Source organism: Schistocerca cancellata, chromosome 1, assembly GCF_023864275.1.
Source record: "Schistocerca cancellata isolate TAMUIC-IGC-003103 chromosome 1, iqSchCanc2.1, whole genome shotgun sequence".
Taxonomy (NCBI): domain Eukaryota; kingdom Metazoa; phylum Arthropoda; class Insecta; order Orthoptera; family Acrididae; genus Schistocerca; species Schistocerca cancellata.
In genome coordinates, this window is record NC_064626.1 from 941,772,309 (window position 1) to 941,795,772 (window position 23,464).

The 23,464-nt window shown below is 42.3% G+C and overlaps 1 protein-coding gene across 1 annotated transcript in view; it reads right to left on the minus strand.

Moving 5' to 3' along the window:
- Positions 1-23,464, minus strand: part of LOC126088125 (pre-piRNA 3'-exonuclease trimmer-like) — a 275,789-nt gene that overhangs the window by 128,286 nt on the left and 124,039 nt on the right. Inside the window, exon 6 of the mRNA XM_049906233.1 lies at positions 9,361-9,471. Within this exon, the coding sequence (XP_049762190.1) occupies positions 9,361-9,471 (111 nt within the window). The remainder of the gene's footprint in view (positions 1-9,360; positions 9,472-23,464) is intronic.

Consider the following 23,464-nt stretch of genomic DNA (forward strand, 5'->3'; position numbering starts at 1 on the left):
ATCCTCCCTCCCAATGCTGCGTCAGTTAGTCTCATCAGGCTGCCATCTAGATCCTGCACACTCCTCACACAGTGCTCTTCTACGCTCCCCAGACAGCACTCGTCTCTCCTCCCACCCATATCCTGCTATTACTTCCCCTTCCCCACCCCCTTCCAGATTCCTATTCACATGACAGTCACATTCTGGTTGGAGATGACAGTGGAAGCAGTCATGTGCATTAGGTGTGTGTGTGTGTGTGTGTGTGTGTGTGTGTGTGTGTGTGTGTGTTTTCTTTGCTGAAAAAAAAAGCTTCGGCTGAAAGCTCAATGGGTATACTCCAACCTGGTGTTCCCATTGATAATATAGTTTGAAAAGGATGTTACGGGGGTTCGGAGGGTGACGGAAGGTTACAACAGGTGGTGTGCGCAGGGTATCATGGAAAAAGCACCTCATTTCAGGCTTATTTGAGAAAGACTGCAGTCAGAGCAAAAGTATATCACAATGATTGAAGAGAGACAGCTATACTGCCACAAGTTCCACTGAAAGCAGTGTGGAGTAGTGGTTACCATCGCTTGCTGGCATGTCGCAGGCCACCAGTTCATATCCGTTCACCAGCAAATATTTATTACTTAGTGTTTATCATTCCAAGAAGGTCTCAGAAATCTCTTACAATTATAATGTTTGCATATTTTGGAATATTCAATGTTTGTATAAACAGCAGGGCTCTCCAACCAGGAGGCAGTTCTATTCTGTCAATATGCTGGTATTCATAGTAAATGTTCATCCAGTGGTAAGTGTTGTACTTGACTGACAAGCTTGCTTTTGGATTATGACTTGATTGTGGTTACAATGTGGCAGTATATGAAAGCAAAACTATTATGTATCTACTAATACTACTGACTGTCAACACCTGCATATCCAAGGAATATGTAACCAAAAATACAACAGGAAGTCAAATTATTATCAAACAAAAAATGATTAGTGTTGCATAAACTGAGAGTAAAATGTACTAAAAGCTTGGAAACTCAATGCCTGAATCAACTGAGAATCAACTTTTTCAATGACAAATGTGGACAAAATTAAATGTGATGCATTATTTGGGAATCCACAGTATGCAACATAGGGTTGTGTGACAACACTGGTTCCAACATAAATGTTGATGTCAAACACTATCTCTCACACTGATAATGAACTTAGCAACAGTACACACCAACAAAGCCACAGACTGCCAGAATTCAGTTCTGGTACAGCCCAAACATCTCTTCAACAAATACTCGAATGGATGCAAATGGTCAAGACTTGCAGATTTATCACCCCAAATCAAGAGTAATGACAAAATCACCCCATGAAACAAGTGGACAAACAAGAAGTTTTGTCTGTGACATGCTAGCTCACACAAAAGTCAAACACGAATAAAACTCATGAACTTGCACTGAATTTAAATGATTATGAAACTTATGTGCGATTAATTTCAATAACATGGCTGTGGCACATAATCCTTGATCTCAACTATGACGTAACATATGAAAGAGATAGCATGAATATCAATGGAGCACAGACAGAAGACGATATGAAATAGAAATATTCCATAGACATTCTGTAAATTTACATCTGATTGTGTCTTACAAGAACTAAAACGGAATGGTTAAGCTGTATACAGGAACAATATAAACAAGTTTAAATGGTTTAGTGAAAAGAAGCTGCATGACATTAGGAATGTTACAGTATTGTATCAAAACACTATCTGAAGTTATGGCCAGACATTAAACCTACCTAGCTTCTGTCTGGCATACGCCCTGAAAAGATAGAGGTAAACTGCGAGTGCCGCTCTACCATGTCCTAGAGTGATCAAAGCAAGAGAGAGTAGTGCTGACCTGAGCCAGAAAGTCAGTTAATTGCAGATCCTGTTGCCAGGAGTGCACTGGCTGCATGGACTCATAATCATCTTCACAAGAAACACAGTGCAGATGAGAAGTCAGAGTCGCACCAAAACTAAATCCAACACTGTCTATGACTAGGCACACAGCCAGAGTCCAGAAACTAACATCAAGAAGTAGTGAAAATACTCCCAAGGCCACCAGAAAAATTTCTACTCCTTTTCTCTACACCTTGGATTCGCAAATCTCATACAGAAAATAGGCAGTGAGCAGAAGGGCTTAACACAACAGCCAATTGGAAGCATGTAAATCAGTTCCCAGGGTCTCACCATCGAGAGTTGCATGTCGCCTTCAATGAAAGCTGCTGAATAACCCCCTTGAGAAACCCATACTCAGGTAACAGTGGGGAAAAAAATTCCCAAGAATCTTCATAACTGTTTCCCTCATGCCCTCCTGGGGATGAGGGAGTCCCAGGGACCATAAGCAACAACATATACAGAATTGCAAGACAGCACTCACCATTGAAAAAGCAAAACCCTCAAATAGAAATATCCAGAGATGGCTGTCGATGAAATGTTATCATGACCAGGGCCCACCCTGACCGTCTCTGGACACTGTTTGCTATACTAAGACCCACAGGCAGACGAGCGGCCAGCAGCGGTCTATTGTGCATGTCCAGGTCCGCCATAAATTATTTGCTCGTTGGCCACATTCTCAGGAGTACCTAGGTACACTGTTTCTGCATTGTGCAACTCCACTCAAACATGAGTTTTCCCATCTTCACTAATGTGCTCCCAACAATATAGAGAGATTCCCAAAAAAATGTAGACACTCTTTGATAGTTAGTATCATTGGAACAAAATGACATATCATTGCAACTTTGCGCAATAGCGTAGTCCATTGTTTTCTCAACAGATCTTGATGTAAATGATAATTCATTGAAATCCTCAGCTGCCAACAGGTGTTGTTGACATACCTTCATGGGGACAGCTGAAAATGTGTGCCCTGACCGGGACTCAAACCCAGGATCTTCTGCTTACATGGCAGACACACTATCCATCTGAGCCACCAAGGAAACAGGTGAATAGCGCAACTGCAGGGACCTATCCCTTGCATGCTTCCCGTGAGACCCCTATTCCCAACTGTCCACGACCCACATACGTAATGTTCCTAATAGATAGTTTGCCCATCCACTCGTTACTCGCGCCAACTTAAGTTGATGATTCCCGTAAGAGTTCGGGCAACCTGTGCGCACTCGCACAGACAATCCTGGGTTCGAGTCCCGGTCGGGGCACACATTTTCAGCTGTCCCCATCAAGGTATGTCAACAACACCTGTTGGCAGCTGAGGGTTTCAATTAATTATCATTTATGCCAGAGAAGCTGTACGGTCATCAACGGTATCTGCTCTTTCGAGAACCATTACTATCTTCATATATAGTTAAATGGCGACCCAGCCACTGACCTTCGTCTGTGCTTGGACAATTCAAGGAACAGTGGCAACTCAAATTGCTACCCTTGATCCATAGTGAAATGGACAGACAAAATATACTTGCTGCTGTTTCCACTAAGGTGTACTGACTGGTATCGCACCCATACAACAAATTTATCTACCAATAGCTGTAAATAAACTGACACCTCTCTGATGGTGGAGGCAGACCCGCAAGATCTATGTGTACATGGGAGAAAAAGCCTGTTGCTATTGGAAATTCTCCCACTGGCAGTGTGTGTGTCTTTGTACTGTTAACATGTTACATATGTTCTCGATCACTCTGGCGAAAGTCATTTTAATGCTGGGCCACAAAAATTGCTCTGTCATTAACTTAACGGTGGCTTTTGCACTGGACAGGATTGTGAATGCTGTCATATACTGCTTTAAGCAACATTTCAGTCATAAATGGTCTTGGTGTGAATCAACACACACCACACCAAATTAGGTCTTTTGAACCTATTAACTGTACTTCTTTGAACTAGGGGGTAGCTGAAATTCATTTGTAATTGCTCCTGTAGCTGTTTGTCTCTGGCTTGCACCACACTCAGCTGACTGTAGTTTAGTGTACAAGTAATAGTACCAATCCCAATTGGTGACATTTTGTGTCTCCCTAATGTATCTTATGCCTGTCATAAATTGAACGATAAACTCTGGTTGTCGGGGAGAACAACACACCTCGAGTCTCTTTAAAAGTGATCATAATTGATCTAGGGCCCAAACAGACTATAAATGGCCTCCCTTCTACATGAGAGCAGAAATGCCACACTGCTTCAGAAAGGGCCAGCAGATCTCAGTCGTATGCACTCCAGTTGGTTTGTGCCAACATCAGTTCCCAGAAGGAAAAACCTTAAGGTTTCCAACACTTCTCAACATGTTGACGGACAGCTGCGATGATAGCTCGCTGGGCAGCATCTATCACTACTGCTAATGGTGCATTACAGACCTCATGAGTTAAGAGAACTGCTTTCTGTAAACTGGCTTTTACCTTTTCAAAGACATATTGCAACTGTGGCAGCCATGGTGCCAAGATGTGGGGTGGGGGACTGCAGCTATGTTATCTGTGGGTGATGCTGTCAGCGGTGCCTACATCTCTGTTGCTCCCAGCAGTAGAAGTTAACAATACCAAAGAATCTTCTTAGCTACTGAAAAATCGGTTCGACATGGGATGTTTTTAAGGACTGCTATCTTCTTTCTAAGTAGACAAATACCTAACACAGAAACCGTATGGCTGAGTAACGTTACTTGTTTTTGGCACAGAACATAATTTATGCCATTTACTATTAAACTGTATTTTCATATGTCATCAGATACTGCACTGAGGTGTTTCATATAATGCTGCCATACAGGAAAATACCAACATATCATCTCGACAGACGAAACAGAAATTCAGCCTCCACAGCACTTCATTAATAAAAGTCTGCCATGAATGGGTGGTATTTTTTACACCAAATGGCATGCAAAGATACTCTAGAAAACAGCAAAAGGTGTTATCACTGTGGTCTTGGTGAGGTCTTCTCCTGCCACAGGAATCAGGTAATAAGCCTTTTTACAATAAATTATGCTAAAATCTGTAGTTCTGGGTAATACAGTCACAAAATCCTCTATATTAGGGATTGGGTAGCAGCTGAAATGGTAAGTGCATTCAAAGTGCAGTAATATTCACAGGGTCTCCTGGTTCCATCTTTCCAGCCCACAGGCTGTCAGATCTGCACAAAATATCCATTTATAACATTTCTTCAAATTCTGCTTTTGTCATGGAAAAACGGTCAACTGCCAATCTCCATTGTCATCGAGAGACTGAATGCTGGGTGCTTTCTCAATATGGTGCACTGTGGTATGCAGTACTTTAACTAGGTGGCCGATAACTGGCCTCTGGTACAATAAAATTATGGGGCGAGCTGGTGGTATTTGTAGCACATTTGCCTATATTACCTGTGACCACCTCATTGCCCATCTTAATCTCTGCTATACAGTGGTTTATTTCCAGTCCTTGGTGATGAAAGAAACCCACATCAAATATTGATTGAATAACATTTGCTCGCAAGAACCTCTATTTAAATTTGTCTCACAAGCTGCAACATAGTCTCAAACACAAAACAAATGTTTTAATTCCAGTCTCTGGTCACAATATAAAGTCCTTCGATGATGATTGGTTTCAGTCATCTTCAGATAATCTGTTCCACTGCACAGAACCCTGCAGTATACATTTTTTACTTAATTTTTCTCACCGAACACAATCTTTGGTTTGTTTATGTCATTGATTTGTGTTCTATGAGAAAAATTAAGTACAGAATGTACACTACTGGCCATTAAAATTGCTACACCAAGAAGAAATGCAGATGATAAATGGGTATTCATTGGACAAATATATTATACTAGAACTGACATGTGATTACATTTTCAAGCAATTTGGGTGCATAGATCCTGAGAAATCAGTACCCAAAACAACCACCTCTAGCCGTAATAACGGCCGTGATACGCCTGGGCATTGAGTCAAACAGAGCTTGGATGGCGTGTACAGGTACAGCTATCCACGCAGCTTCAACACTATACCACAGTTCATCAAGAGTAGTGAATGGCGTATGGTGACGAGCCAGTTGTTTGGCCATCATTGACCAGACGTTTTCAGTCAGAATGTGCTGGCCAGGGCAGCAGTCGAACATATTCTGTATTCAAAAAGGACCATACAGGATCTGCAACATGCGGTCGTGCATTATCCTGCTGAAATGTAGGGTTTCGTAGGAATCGAATGAAAGATAGAGCCACGGGTCTTAACACATCTGAAATGTAGCATCCACTGTTCAAAGTGCCATCAATGTGAACAAGAGGTGACCGAGACGTGTAACCAATGGCACTCCATACCATCACACCGGGTGATACGCCAGTATGGCAATGACGAATATATGCTTCCGATGTGCATTCACCGCAATGTCACCAAACACGGATGCGACAATCATGATGCTGTAAACAGAACCTGGATTCATCCGAAAATATGACATTTTGCCATTCGTGCACCCAGGTTCGTCGTTGAGGTCACCACCATCGCAAGCGCTCCTGTCTGTGATGCAGCGTCAAGGGTAACCGCAGCCATGGTCTTCTGCCGAGCTGATAGTCCACGCTGTTGCAAATATCGTCAAACTGTTCATGCACACGGTTGTTGTCTTGCAAACGTCCCCATCTGTTGGCTCAGGGATCGAGACGTGGATGCACGATCCGTTACAGCCATGCGGATAAGATGCCTATCATCTCGACCGCTAGTGATACGAGGCCGTTGGGATCTAGCACGGCGTTCCGTATTACCCTCCTGAGCCCACCGATTCCAAATCTGCTAACAGTCATTGGACCTCGACCAACGCGAGCAGCAATGTCGCAATACGATAAACCGCAATCGCGATAGGCTACAATCCGACCTATATCAAAGTTGGAAACGTGATGGTACGCATTTCTCCTCCTTACACGAGGCATCACAACAACATTTCACCAGGCAATGCCAGTCAACTGCTGTTTGTGTATGAGAAATCGGTTGGAAACTTTCCTCATGTCAGCACATTGTAGGTGTCGCCACCAGCACCAACCTTGTGTGAATGCTCTGAAAAGCTAATCATTTTCATATCACAGCATCTTCTTCCTGTCAGTTAAATTTTGCATCTGTAGCACGTCATCTTCATGGTGTAGCAATTTTAATGGCCAGCAATGTATATTTAAGACGCACCGCAGGGTTCTGTGCAGTGGAACAGATTACCTGAAGATGGTCATTACTGATTGAAACTGGTCATCATCGAAGGACTTTATAATGTGATCAAAGACTGGAATAAAAAAATTTAAACATTTAACTGAAATCCGGCTCAACTGTTACTTCACATTCACCATATGTTGTAATGGACGGGTTATTAGCTACAGTAATGCGGAGAGATGCGCCCACTAGTGCAGTTGCATTCTATCTGTATGGTAGCATACTTAAATCTCAGCCTTAGGTGATAAGGTAGCAATGGTTAGTTGCCTGTCCATTCCATAAAAATATCAATAACGTAACGAACATGTTTGATTTGCTGCACTTGTGTTATGATCAATCTGTCACTGACAACTGGGTCAATTTTCAATGCTGTGTCTTGGTTAATTTTGTATATGTCATCAATGGTGCTTCCGGGACTAATGATGGCTCCTTCATTTATGATTTGGTACTTTTGTGGAACAGGGAAACCCATTGCATCCACTACAGACCACTGAGCTCATTTAGGAATGTGCATGGAGATGTGCACCTTGTGGCAAGACCACGGAAATGCCTGTGATACCAGCACACCAGATAATGCTGTTTCCCTTGTGCCATCTGGCCATCCATTTGGTTCTGTTGGTGGAATGAGTGACTATCCTCTTCACCTTGCCTGGTGTGGACCTGTTTATTGACTATCAACGCCAATAACTGCTTCTTCAGTGTTCCCCACTTGTCATTGCAGACTTTGGAGCTGTTCACTAATGTTTGTTTGCTTCTCATGTCGTATGGCACCAGTCTCACCCAAGCTAACATTTTAGTTGCTTCTGTTACCACCAAAGTGTTTGCTTCTTCAGTCATAGCATGAACTTCATTGCTTCTGATAGTAAAGACTTGATATCTCTTTTCTCGGATGTTGCCACAGTTTCTCACATTTTGCCACAGCTGTTTTTAATAGTAACGGTAGATGTGTGTGCCGAACATGATGTAGCCTTACATGCAACATTGCTTCTTTCTTAACAATGTTTCTTAGGTGGCATTCGAAATCCAACTGTGTTCTATGGGCGATACTTTCAATCTGAAATACTTGCTGCTAGTGTTGGTCTACTGGTTTAACATTCTGTTAACTACAGTGTCCTTCAAATGGATGTACTGCTGTTCCAGAAGTAGCTATGCCCAAAACAACAGTGATTGGGGTTGGGTTGTTTGGGATAAGAGACCAAACAGCGAGGTCATCGGTCTCATGGATTAGGGAAGGACGGGGAAGCAAGTTGGCCTTGCCCTTTCAAAGGAACCATCTTGGCATTTGCCTGGAGCGATTTAGGGAAATCTCAGAAAACCTAAATCAGGACAGCCGGATGCGGGATTGAACCATCGTCCTCTCGAATGCGAGTCCAGTGTGCTAACCACTGCGCCGCCTCGCTCGGTCCAACAGTGATTGGTCTCAGCTGTTAACTGCCATGGCAAATTTTGTGTAATCACTAGTAACATAGTTTTGCGTGAATGCCAACTCAAAAAATGTAAACCTCTATTCTGGTTTCTGCGGTACAAATTTCAGAATCTGTACTTTTCATTCATAATATGGAAACTACACTGGTTTCAGCAGGCGAACTGTTAGTCATATTTATGGTCTGTCTCACCGTTTGCAGGAATCACTTAATGTCACTGTGTGTTGCAACTTGAGTTTGGAGATCAATAATCTGCTTCTGCAGATCATCTTGAGGTCATAAAAGCTGCCTTTCCATTTGAACTCATTTACAAACAAGATGCAAAGTCAAAGTTTGATTTTGTACATTGCTTGGAGTTTCTGTGTTCCTCTGTATTCCAGGAATCACAAATTTATAGGATGCTTCCACGATACACACAGTAATAATTCAATAACACACATGTAACTGAATATACTGGTTATACTCTTGTGATTACAAAAATAAAACTTGACAATGGTAATGAAACAAACAGCTGTCAAAAAGAACAAAGATAAAACATAACATCAGAAAATAAAGTCAGCATACCAAAGAACAATATACACTTTTAATCAGTATCCTTAGACAATGTTTCCCACATATGTACACCCTGTTGTCCCTATTGGTAACACCAATAAGAATAAATAAAAATATCAAGAAAACATGTTGCAAAAGCAAAAATGGGTAAGGACTGCACATTTAAGAAGACCAAGTATCCTTAGAAGAACGTGGAAAACACAAAATACCCGATTTGTCACCTTCAAAAATATGTAGCATATTTGATGTGAAAAAAATAACTTATACAAATCCACGGCAGGCAATACTTCATGGTTACACTTACCATCATCACCAAACTCTGTTTCTACAGTTGGAGTATACGCTCCTAGCACAGAGCCTCTCCCTTCCTCAAAAAATGCGTACAAGTCGGAAAGTATTGTTGAAGGCAGAACATCTGTAACAAAGGATACATACAAATTTTACAGTAAATAGAGTAACAGTAATAGTAATAGACATACCCGTGACACAACCCGTTTTGAATTTACAGACAGTCGTTCACCCATCAAAACGGTAAGCTGAACTGTATCTAGGTTTTCTTCAATTAGTGAACACATAGTGTTTCTCAAAGAGCAGGAACAATAAGATTATCACTGTGTTGTTCTACATCTACAGCAAATCCATACACCACAAACCACTGCAAAGTGCATGGGAACGACTATTTCCCATTGTATCAGTATTTGGGTTCCCCCCACTCCATTCACATGTGGAACATGGCAAAAATGTCAGCTTTAACATCTCTGTTTGCGCTATGATCAGACTAATCTTCTCTTTGCAACCTCAAGAAGCAAAAAATAGCATGTTGTCGTATTTTCCTAGATTCCTTACTTATGGATGAATCTTGAAAATTTATAAGCAAGCTTTCATGGGATGGTTTGCGGGATAATTTGCGTCTGCCTTAAAGTGTCTGTTAATTCAGTTATCTCCACAATGCTCACCCGTGAGTCATACAAACCTGTTACCATTTATGCTGCGCTTCATTGTATGCAATACATATTCTGTGATAGTCTATCTGGTATGGATCCCACACATATGTCCAATATTCTGAGATGGGTCTGCACATATTTATGGTAAGCTTCCCTGACATTACTGGCGGTATCAATACAGAGGCAGGGATTAGTGATCATGATATCAAAGCAATGATCATTATTAAAGTTAACAGATCCATTAAGAAGGCTACGACAGTATTTTGGCCAAAAAGTGCAGATAAGCAGTTGTTAGCACCCCCACTTATAAAACGAATGGACACAATTTAGTTCCAGCATGACAGACATAGAGGAATTATGAGCAAAGTTCAAACGGATTGTAAACTGCACTCTGGAGAAGTATGTGCCAAGTAAGTGCATTAATAATGGAAAAGACCCACCATAGCTTAATAACAAAATTCAAAAACTGCTGAAGAAGCAGAGACCGTTGCACACTCAGTTCAAAAATGAGCGCGCAAGAGACAAAAGGTAAAAGCTACTAAAAATTCAGGCATCTGTAAAAAGAATGATGCACAAAGTGTACGAAAACTACCACCACCGTAGCTTAGCAAAAGATCTTGGCAAAAACCTGATAAAATTCTGGACCTATGTAAAATCACTGAGTGGGTCCAAGGTGTCTACCCAACAGAAAACAACAAAAGAAAAAACAAAGTTTTAAATCTTGTGGTTAAGAAATCATTTGCACAGGAGGACTGTACAAACATACTGTTGTTTCACTGTTGTACAGACTGCCATATGGAGGACATAGTAATAAGCATTGCTGGAATAGAGAAGGAACTGGAAGAGTTGAAAACAGGTAAGTCACCAGGTGCAGATGAAATCACAGTTTGGTTTTACATAGAGTATTCTACAGCATTTTTCCCTTACGTAGCTTGCATTCATCACGTCTCTCCCTCAGGGCAAAGTCCCAAGCCACTGGAAAAAAGCGCAGGTGACTCCTGTATATAACAAGGGCAAAACAAGAATTACAGACCACTAATCATTAACATTGGTTCACTACAGAATTCTTGAACATATACTCAGTTTGAATACAATGTATTCCCTGCAGACAGAAGAGCTTCTATCCACAAATCAGTGTCAATTTAGAAAGCACTGTCCATGCGAAACCCGGCTTGTCCTTATCTTAAATAATATCCTGTGAACCATGGATGAAGGGCAACATGTAGATCGCATTTGCCAAGACTTCCAGAAAGTGTACGTCATGGTGCCCCACTGCAGATTGTCGATGACATTTTGAGCACAGAGACCAAATTTCCATACACTCAAAGAGTTCTTAAGTAATAGAACCCAGTAGTGTGTCCTCGATGGTGGGTGTTAATCAGACAATCGTATCATCAGGAGTGCATAAGGAAGTGTTACAGGACCACTCTTATTCTCTGTATGCATAAATGATCTTACAGACAGGTTAAGTAGCAATCTGTGACTCTTTGCAGATGACTCTGTGGTGTAGAAGAAGGTGTTGTCATTGAGTGACATCCTCCGGGTCGGACTGAAGAAAGACATTAAAGTAATTCTGAGACGGGTTGCTAGATTTGTTACCACTGAGTTTGTGAACTCAAAGGGGAATCCCTGGATGAAAGATAATGATCTTTTTGTGGAATAGTACTGAGAAAATTTAAAGATCTGGCACTTGAAGCTGAGTGCAGAATGATCCTACTGCCACTAATGTATATTTTGCTTAAGGATCACAAAGATGAGACAAATTACGGCTAGTACAATGGCATACAGATAGCCATTTTTCTCTCAGTATTTTTGTGAGTAGAACAGGAGAGGAAATGGCTAGTAGTGGTACTAGGTACACTCCATCAAGCACTGTATGGTGGCTTGTGGAGTGCAGATATAGATATAGATGTACACAGTCTCTTTTGTAGACTCACTATATTTTTCTAGTGCCCTACTGATGAACACCTACGAATAAGACTATGTAAGCATTCCATTTCATATCTCTACAAAATGCTTGTATGATTTTATTGATTCTACTGTGACTCACTAATATTGTTGTCATAGAATACTACATTTTCACATTTTATAAAGTCCATAATTTTACATTCCTGAATATTTAAGTCAAGCTGCTAATCTCTGCACCACTTTGAACTCTAATTGAGACCAGACTGAATATTTGTCCAGTTTCTTTCAGCCAGTACTTTATAATAGGTAACTGCATCATCTGTGGAAAGTCTGAGGTTATAATTAATATTGTCTGCAAGGTCTTTAACATCCAATATGAACAGGACACTCTGCAGCTCATGGTCTTGCAGTATCGTTTTCGCTTCCCGAGCAGGTTCGATTCCTGGCGGGTCAGGGATTTTCACCTGCCCCGAGATGACTGGGTGGTGTTGTGTCGTCTTCTTCATCATCATGCTCCGCCAAAAAGTATGGGACTTCATTTCCATTTCCATGAACAGAAAGGGTCCCAACACACTGCACTGGGGCATGCATGAAGTTACTTCTGCATCTGCTGGTCCAAGATAACATGCTGCTTCCTCCCTACCAAGATATCCTAAATGCAATCATAAATTTTGCTTGATACCTCAATACAACTGTACATTCATAATAAGCACGGACCTGAAAATGTTGCATCTACTTTTTGCAAAATTCGCAGCTTTCTTTGATGAAATATGAATCGTTGATTTTTTTGTTTATAAATGATTAGAGGTGCAAATTTGAAAGGTTATCACACTATGTGTCTGAACTGCTTTCGAATTTACTGGGGGAAAAAATATTGTTGATTTGAGAGCTTTTTGATTGGCATGGTCACTTTTTCAAAATATTCAATGCTTTTTTTTCCAAACTGCTCTTTCATTGGTTTCTTCTTTTGACTCTATTTAAGCTTTCAATAAATGATTGTTTCTGTTGAGAAGCAGCACCATTTTCACACATCTGATTTACGACATTTCTCGACATTATTTTTCTTTTGCCACCCAATTGAAATATCACAGATCCGTAGAGGATTGATTTTGACCTTTCATGTGCACTCATAGCCATGCAATCCATACCTGACAATGCTACATAAGGAACCAACAATACACTTAGCATTGAACTAGAGCCAAAAATAACACTATTTGTATGTGAGGGGACGAATTTCAGCATAGTCAAAACAGGTTTTGTTTCCCAGCTGCACTGTAGCGCAGAGTACATATACTATAAACTGGCCATGCACAAGTGTAAACAAGCTAGAATTTTAACTACCAATGGGGAGAGGAGCAGTGTTGGGAAACAAGCTCTCTTGTAGTGCAGCCAGCCTACTTGAATGTTCTTTTTTTCTGCGAAAGCAGAACCTGACACATGGTCATCGGGATCGCAGACCCTTTCCATTGTTTTTATGGTCGTGATAAACTTCTGTAATGGATCAGGATTAGTTTCTACACTAATTTTAGAATAAGAAGGGGAAAAAAACAACAAGCAATGCACCATGCAAACCATTAAGTAATAGCAACTACGCAACTGCCTGCTGATACTAGCAGTGTCACAAACAATGCAACAATAGTTCAAAACGCTTGCCACCTAATAAAATCTTTGAATGATTAAATATCGCCAATTGGGATCTTCTGTGACTTATCAAAGGCATTTGATTGTGTCAGTCATAATATTCTATTAGAGAAGTTAATGTTTTATACTGAATGTGTACTTCAGCCAAATGTCTGGTTTAGTTCTTATTTAAGAAACAGAATGAAGAAAATTATTACCTTAGGCTACTCGAGCCTGTGTGGGGTTGCTAGTCCCCCATCGGGTGCCTCCCCAGGTGGCAGATGGGGAACATTCACCAGTTATGATGGGTACCGGGAAATAAAATACCTGGAGTGGACCGAAACTAGCGTGGCTGGGACAAGTCACTGAGCCATAGACAAGGCAATGTTCCTAGGGCTAGATCCCCAAATACAAGGTCTCTGGTCCTCCAGGTTGGGGGTTGTGCCGAGGGCTACCTCCCCTCTCATGGAAAACAAGATCTGGTCAGGATACTCTACACGAGCCTCAGAAACAGGACTGTCTTAATTGGAACAGAACTCGGAAATGAAAACCAGACTTAAGATTTGGAACATGGAATGTAAGAAGTTTGTTCAGGCCGGGAAGCATGCAAACTCTAGTCAGCCAACTGGAAAAATACACACTACAAATTGTAGCACTGCAGGATATCAGATGGCCACAAACAGGGTCTGTAAGAACAAGTACAGGAAGTATTCTACATGGAGATTGTGGTGACTACCAAGAATTTGGAACAGGCTTTTATGTTAGTAGCACAGTGCTAAGCTTGGTAAAAGAATTCAAATCCATAAATAACAGAATTTCATACATAACAATTGGTGGACAAAGCATAGATGTGACCTTTCTTAATGCACGTGCTCCATGGGAAGACAAAGATGAACTCACGAAAGAAGAATTCTATAGTCAACTGAAACTCACATATGACTCGCTGCCAAAGCATAGTATCAAAATAATACTTGGTGATTTCAATGCTAAGGTAGGACGAGATACAACTTAAGCCATTTGATTACATCTGCTACAGATCACAACTCATGCATATCTAAAACCATGTTCCCCCATAAAAATATTCATAAGGGGACGTGGATATCACCTGATGGCCAAAATGTGAACCAGATAGATCATGTATGTGTTCAAAATCGTTTTGCAAATTACATCAAGGACACCAGGTCATACAGAGGAGCAGACTGTGACACTGATCATTTCCTAGTAATAGCTAAAATGACAGTAAACTTTAAGGAAGTCACAAAGACAATGACCAAAAGGGTAATCTATAATGTAAATATGTTAAAGGAGCCAGAAAGAAAGGAACAGTTTGTGACAGAACTAGTTGGGAAGATATCAGATGTGGAGGAAATGGAGTCTGGTCACAATAATATAACTGAAGACTGCAGAAAAATCAAAACCATCCTGAATGAAGCAGCCACAAGAGTTTTTGAAAAATGGAAAAAACCTAACCGGGTATGGTTCAGCCACCTCTCCAAGTGACAACACCTTGACGAAGCACCGTCCGTGCAGGTGGAGATGCTTGCGTATCCACGTGAAGCTGAGGGCTATGCCGAAGGTAGAGGACCTCTGCCGGAAAGGCTTCAGCTGATGGATCAAACTAAGAGTCCCACAACGTCCCATCTTCCCTATCCACTCCTAGTCCTACCCAACTCCCTGACCCAACACAAGGTGTGATGTGATCCTTGTCGAGGGGTGCGTGGCACACGGGAAGATGTGTCACAAGTGGAGCATCAGTGATACCGGGTGACCTCCGCGCGGGGTACTCATAGTGTGGACCTGGTAGACCCCCAAATCTTGTTGGACCAATATGGACACAACTAAATAAAACAAAGAAAAACAAACTGAGGGGCAAATTGAGACCTCAGATATCCAAACATCGGGGTCAGTACAGATGTAAGGCGCTCCCACTACTGAATCAAGGTCTAGACCTGAGCCACAAGTGGGAACTGTAACCAAGAAGCTAGACCAGATTAAGATCAAAGGCTCGTCTGAGACCCAGAGGAGGAAACTATTCAGGGAACAGAGGAAAAAGGAAGGGAAAGAATGGCTTCCTGAAGACAAGTGGAGGGAACTAAAGGGACTTGAACCTAAGACCCCCAGGAACAAACTGTCTCAGGTTGAAGGGGATACGCAGACCCCCACTATGTCACATACAGGTAGCAAGCAGATAAGAGAGGAATCAAAGACTCCCTACCCCCTGGATAAGCGAGTGCAGAAAAAACCGAGGCAAGAAATAGGGAAACAGACCTATAGTACTGCAGTCTTGGTTTTTAGGATGGCAGTTATCCAGAAAGGCTATCCACTGGTGGCCATCACCTCACAACAGGAGGAATTGGTCCAGATGGCCTTTTTTGAAAAGATTTGGGGGGACGCTGGCCCAGGACCCAACTTCAGGAGGGTCTATCTAGACTGTGGTGCCCTCATTTTTGTCTGTGAGGGGGTGCACACGGTGGAATGGCTCAAGAACAAGGTGCCCTGGTAGTGGAGGTCAGAGAGAAGTCCCTGAAGGCGATGCAGGAGCAGGCCCTGAAATTGTTTTTACGGTTCTCGCAGGTCACCGTCGGCGAACTCACAGATGGCAGCAAGATGGAGACTGGAGGTGCTGCAGATTAGTCTGCAGCACAGTAAAGGGGCCTCTGCTTCCCTGAGTCGCTGCCTGGGGAAGCAGAAAGTGGATGTGGCCCTGATACAAGAACCCTATTTATATAAATGGGGTGTATCGGGCCTCGGTGGCACTGGATGTAAGCTGATTTATGCTGGAAATCTAAGAAACTCCAGAACATGCATCTATGTAAGAAATGGAATTTCCTTTATGCCAATGATGGATTTCTGCTCTAGGGACTTAGTGACCATTAAAATGCAGCTATGTGGTGAAGGTATCACAAGGGAAATTGTTTTGGCCTCAGCATACCTTCCTTACAAAGACAGGTCTCCTCCTCCCTTGGAGGTGAGGAGACTGGTAGGGACTTGCCACCGGCAAGGTGACCAACCGCTGGTGGGGTGCGACACCAATGCCCACAATCTAGTGTGGGCAGCAAGGACACCAACAGTAGAGGTGAGTACCTTCTTGAATTTCTTTTAGCTAATAACTTAAAGGTCCTGAATAGGGGCAATGAACCTACATTCAGGAATATCAGAAGGGAAGAAGTAATTGACATGACTTTTAGTTCCATGATGATGAGCAGCTGTCAAACAATGGCATGTGGTGTTGGACCCACCCTCATCGGACCACATGTACATTAAATTCAAGGTTGAAATGGGACTCAGACAGACCATGACCTACAGGAATCCCAGGAAATCAGACTGGGAGACATATAAAAGGGACCTTGATATAGACTTATCGGAAATTAAAACCTTGATAAGGAACCCAGTAGAATTTGAAGAAGTAGCAGAGGGTGTTAACTCTGCCAGAGTGACTTCATATCAGGGCAACTGCACAATCAAGAAGTGCACAAATAGGAGTATGCCTTGGTGGAACAACAACTTGGAAACTCAAAGAAAACAGGTATGGAGACTGTTTAATACAGCGAGACGTAAAGGACAATGGGCTAAATATCATGAGGCCCTTGTTAACTACAATCTTGCAATTGGACAAGCAAAGAAGGCATCCTGGAAGGCATTCTGTAAGGAAGTGAAGAGCATGGCTGGCTGCACAAGCCAGACTTCACAAGATTCTCACTAGAGTACCAACCAATCCAGGAGGTACATTGAGGAAGGGGGGTTGAGAATATAGAAAGACAGCACATGAGACGCTGGAACTGCTCCTCAAAACTCACTTTCCTCAATATGCTCTGCCGGACAGCGATGACCAGAATGTGATCCTGGAGAGACAATGGTTCTCAGGCACTCTGAGAGAACTGGGAATCGACCAAGGAGTGTGTGAACTCTAATAAAATCCAATAGGTGGTCGGAACATTCCAACTATTCAAGTCACCTGGCCCAGATGGAATCTTTCCAGCTCTCCTGCAACAGGCAGAAGAGAAGCTCATAAGAATCCTATGCAGGCTGTTCAGGGTTAGCCTAGCAGTAGGAATCTTTCCCAATGCTTGGAGGGCAGTGAAGGTTGCTTTCATTCCACAGCCAGGGAGAATTGATCATACCAAGGCTAAGGATATGAGACCAATCAGTCTGTCCTCCTCCATTCTCAAAACATTGGAAAAACTGGTTAATGTATATGTTCAAACCAACACGCATTATCAGCCAGGTAAATCGTGTGAGACAGCTCTCCACCAGCTCGTCAGGAAGGTGGAGAAAGCACTTCACTTCCAAGAAATAGCGCTCTGCATCTTTCTGGATATCGATGGGGCCTTCAGTAACACGATCTTCGATTCCGTGGTAAGGGCAGCAGAGGTGCATGACCTGGGGACCACTATATGCAGGTGGACCAGGGCCATGCTTAGTGGAAGGAAGGTAGAGGCTACCATGACAAATGGAAAGATGATAATTAACACCACTAGAGGCTGCCCACAAGTAGTAGTTTTGTCCCCTCTATTGTGGAATCTAGTGGAGAATGAACTCACTGAGGAATTAAATTCCAGACAACACTTCTGCCAAGGATACGCGGATGACCTTGTCATAGTAATACTTGGCAAATTTACTGACACAGTTAGAAACATGGCACAAGGAGGATTGGACACTGTGCAAAATTGGTGCATTAAACAGGATCTGAGGGTTAATCCTAAAGAGACTGTTGTGGTGCCATTTATGAAGAGACATATTCAACACTCAAGTTGGAATCTAAAGCTCTTCGATGAAACTCTACCTGTGAAGGGGGATAGTGAAATATCTAGGGGTAACCTTAGATGAGAAGCTAACGTGGACCCCTCACATTAGAGTACCTGCTCCATGGCAAAAAGTACTCGACTGAATACAAGAAGGGCCTGTGGCAAAAACTGGGGCCTAAGCCCCAGAGATATGCACTGGATATACACCACAGTGGTCAGACCTAGGATTTCCTATGGGGCTGTAGTGTGGCGGAAGAAGGTTGAACAGCAGGTTGCAGCTAAGGGGCTTGCTAAGGTGCAGAGATTGGCCTGCTTAGCCATAACAAGCAGAATTAGCAGCACACCAACCGCTGTAATGGAAGCCATGCTGGACATGCCTCCACTAGACCTTCGGGTCAAGGTGGAGGCAGCAGCTGGGGCACACTGACTTAAAACTGGCAAAAACTGGGTTTCATTAGGATACCCAGAATCACACACTAAGTACGTGAGTGAGGTAAATATAGCAATGGCTGGGGAAAAGCCTGCCAACTATATAATAACTCCCAATTGCTTCGACAAGCCGTACAATATCAGGGTGTATACGTGGACAAGGAAAAAAAAAGTCCCGGATTATTCCCGGATATCCCGTTTAAAAAATATACTTTTTACCGGGCAAAAATACACTTTTACCGTGCTAAGTGATATTAGGTTTTCTGTCGATTTTTCCTTTGGAACTGTAAAACTTATCACTCCTTTGAATGATTAATGTTTTATACACTAGCGCAGAATTTCCCGAAAAAATAAAAAAAAACGAGGGAGAGAAGTTTTGGAAAGACTTTTGAAGAAGAAGAAGAAGAAGAAGAAGAAGAAAAAAAAAAAAAAGGAGAAGTTTTGGAAAGACCTATGATGTGCATCAATATATACATTGCATGTTTTCATATTAGGAAAGTATAAATTCGAATTGCACCAATCACAGCATGTTAGTTTCCGGAGCGCTGCAATCGAGATTGCGATGTCCTTTTGTAAGCCAATCATATCTCATGCCACGTGATCTCCCCAGCCGATGACAGCATATATTCAGAGCATAGGACACGTGACGTAGTCAGCCAATAGCAATATCACTGTTACGTAGCGTGATCACACAAAGCGGAAAAGTAAATGGTTTACATTAATATACATAGTATAGCTACAAGGAAAGCTAAGCTTTCACATATAATATTGGTCTCGATGATTAATAAGCTACAAGAGAAGCTAAGCTTTCACATGTAATATTGATCTATTTTGCGTGTGCTATACTTTTAGATACATCACACAAATGTGCCGGTAAATTTAAAATAATTACATAAATTTCTGGTCTTCTGGGCTCAAAATTCTTGCACTCTGTGAATCAAGAAATTCATCCCACTTTCACACATTTAACATAATTCATCTTGTGTGAAAAGAAATTTATTTTGAAAGTAACGCCTTTCGAACCACCGTGCGCAATACTATCCCGAGACCGTTAGAAATAAGATTCGATTTAGCAGTTGCCAGGAAACAGGTATTATTACGCATGTGCAGCTGCAGTGGTGTAGGAAGTCCGCATGTTAATATGTATAAAGTACTAAGAGAGCTTACATTATGCCATGAAAGATACAGGACATCAGAGAATACTCCAAAAGCATCGCAATTTCATGAACCATAATAAAATGCATATTTTGGTTTGAAGTGCACATTTTTTTTTTCCAGATTCATAATGAAGCAAGTCACATTTGATATTAAGCTTTTCAGTGTGGTTTTTGGGATGTAAATTTTCTTAGAGTACCAGTACTGTACTATCTCATATTTGGTTCTTTATTATGGCATAATGCCATACATGGCAGATGATGAAAACGTGCACTTGAAATTCAGCGAACAGCTGGAACTATCCAATGCTGTGGAATGAAACACTTAGTTTCAAGTAAATTGATTGCCTCAGTGTCCAACAACCCTACCACAACAAAGGTCAAAATTTTAAAAACGTTTGTGGTGTTGCTCACGCTGCTAAATACTGCAGTTTTGGCCAACAACAGTCATATTATGTGGCAGGTGTCATTAGAGCACAGTTAATAGTCATTTGATGTAATAATGAAAAAAAAACTAGGCACTCATTTTTTGTGTTTCTCATGCTGGTCTCGTTGTATTATCATGGCTCAATCGTTGAAAATCTAGGTGGTTATGATTCCAAGCTTGGATGCAGAAAGGCCTAGATTTTATTGTGCTATATTCAAAAGTTATGTAGGTACACTTCACAAACCATCCTTGAAGATTACACGTTTGCTGGACAATGGTGATGTAAAAAAATAATCAGCACTCTGAAATTACGTTACACTTCCTTTTAATTGCTTTTATTGCAATATCACGTAAACACAAAACATCACTTCACAATACAAAACATACTTGAAAACATCTCTCTCACAGTCACTGTTAAAGTTCATATTTTATAAGCGGACTACGTTATGCGTCTTTCCAACATGACGTCCCAACACTTTACTTTCTCAAGGTCTGACTCTCTAACAAGTTAACAACTAACTAACTATCGCTTACGCGCCCAAAAATCAGAGTTACAAGTACGTCAAAAATCATAGTGACAAAAGAAAGAATACACACGAGAATAAAATCATTGCAATACAAACATATCGATGTATCACATATGAAATCAAATCTGAATGTTGTCTCAGAAATATATTAAGTAGTTAACAGAAACACAGTAGAATACTACTGGTATCGAGAGGTTCAGGTGAGGTGCCGTAATGCTTACGTAATTCAAATACCATTACAAGTGGAAAGATTAATAAAGCCACATTTCTTTAGCACACTGACAAAAATAACATTGTTCGGCAACGTGATAAATGCTTGACTGCTAATAATTCGGAAATTATAAAAAAAAAAAAAAAAAAAAAAAAAAAATCAGAAAACTGAAACCAATACTATATTTTTGCCCTCCGTAATTATGTTAATGTATTGTATACCTAAAAACAAAGATGATGTGACTTACCAAATGAAAGTGCTGGCAGGTCGACAGACACACAAACGAACACAAACATACACACAAAATCCAAGCTTTCGCAACAAACTGTTGCCTCATCAGGAAAGAGGGAAGGAGAGGGAAAGACGAAAGGATGTGGGTTTTAAGGGAGAGGGTAAGGAGTCATTCCAGTCCCGGGAGCGGAAAGACTTACCTTAGGGGGAAAAAAGGACGGGTATACACTCGCACACACACACATATCCATCCACACATATACAGACACAAGCAGACATATTTAAAGACAAAGAGTTTGGCCAGAGATGTCAGTCGAGGCAGAAGTGCAGAGGCAAAGATGTTGATGAATGACAGGTGAGGTATGAGTGGCGGAAATTTGAAATTAGCGGAGATTGAGGCCTGGTGGATAACGGGAAGAGAGGATATATTGAAGAGCAAGTTCCCATCTCCGGAGTTCGGATAGGTTGGTGTTAGTAGGAAGTATCCAGATAACCCGGACGGTGTAACACTGCGCCAAGATGTGCTGGTCGTGCACCAAGGCATGTTTAGCCACAGGGTGATCCTCATTACCAACAAACACTGTCTGCCTGTGTCCATTCATGCGAATGGACAGTTTGTTGCTGGTCATTCCCACATAGAATGCATCACAGTGTAGGCAGGTCAGTTGGTAGATCACGTGGGTGCTTTCACACGTGCCTCTGCCTTTGATTGTGTACACCTTCCGGGTTACAGGACTGGAGTAGGTGGTGGTGGGAGGGTGCATGGGACAGGTTTTACACCGGGGGCGGTTACAAGGGTAGGAGCCAGAGGGTAGGGAAGGTGGTTTGGGGATTTCATAGGGATGAACTAAGAGGTTACGAAGGTTAGGTGGACGGCGGAAAGACACTCTTGGTGGAGAGGGGAGGATTTCATGAAGGATGGATCTCATTTCAGGGCAGGATTTGAGGAAGTCGTATCCCTGCTGGAGAGCCACATTCAGAATCTGATCCAGTCCCGGAAAGTATCCTGTCACAAGTGGGGCACTTTTGTGGTTCTTCTGTGAGAGGTTCTGGGTTTGAGAGGATGAGGAAGTGGCTCTGGTTATTTGCTTCTGTACCAGGTCGGGAGGGTAGTTGCGGGATGCGAAAGCTGTTGTCAGGTTGTTGGTGTAATGCTTCAGGTATTCTGGACTGGAGCAGATTCGTTTGCCACGAAGACCTAGGCTGTAGGGAAGGGACCGTTTGATGTGGAATGGGTGGCAGCTGTCGTAATGGAGGTACTGTTGCTTGTTGGTGGGTTTGATGTGGACGGACGTGTGAAGCTGGCCATTGGACAGGTGAAGGTCAACATCAAGGAAAGTGGCATGGGATTTGGAGTAGGACCAGGTGAATCTGATGGAACCAAAGGAGTTGAGGTTGGAGAGGAAATTCTGGAGTTCTTCTTCACTGTGAGTCCAGATCATGAAGATGTCATCAATAAATCTGTACCAAACTTCGGGTTGGCAGGCCTGGGTAACCAAGAAGGCTTCCTCTAAGCGACCCATGAATAGGTTGGCGTACGAGGGGGCCATCCTGGTACCCATGGCTGTTCCCTTTAATTGTTGGTATGTCTGGTTTTCAAAAGTGAAGAAGTTGTGGGTCAGGATGAAGCTGGCTAAGGTAATGAGGAAAGATGTTTTAGGTAGGGTGGCAGGTGATCGGCGTGAAAGGAAGTGCTCCATCGCAGCGAGGCCCTGGACGTGCGGGATATTTGTGTATAAGGAAGTGGCATCAATGGTTACAAGGATGGTTTCTGGGGGTAACGGATTGGGTAAGGATTCCAGGCGTTCGAGAAAGTGGTTGGTGTCTTTGATGAAGGATGGGAGACTGCATGTAATGGGTTGAAGGTGTTGATCTACGTAGGCAGAGATACGTTCTGTGGGGGCTTGGTAACCAGCTACAATGGGGCGGCCAGGATGATTGGGTTTGTGAATTTTAGGAAGAAGGTAGAAGGTAGGGGTGCGGGGTGTCGGTGGGGTCAGGAGGTTGATGGAGTCAAGTGAAAGGTTTTGTAGGGGGCCTAAGGTTCTGAGGATTCCTTGAAGCTCTGCCTGGACATCAGGAATGGGATTATCTTGGCAAACTTTGTATGTGGTGTTGTCTGAAAGCTGACGCAGTCCCTCAGCCACATACTCCCGACGATCAAGTACCACGGTCGTGGAACCCTTGTCCGCCGGAAGAATGACGATGGACC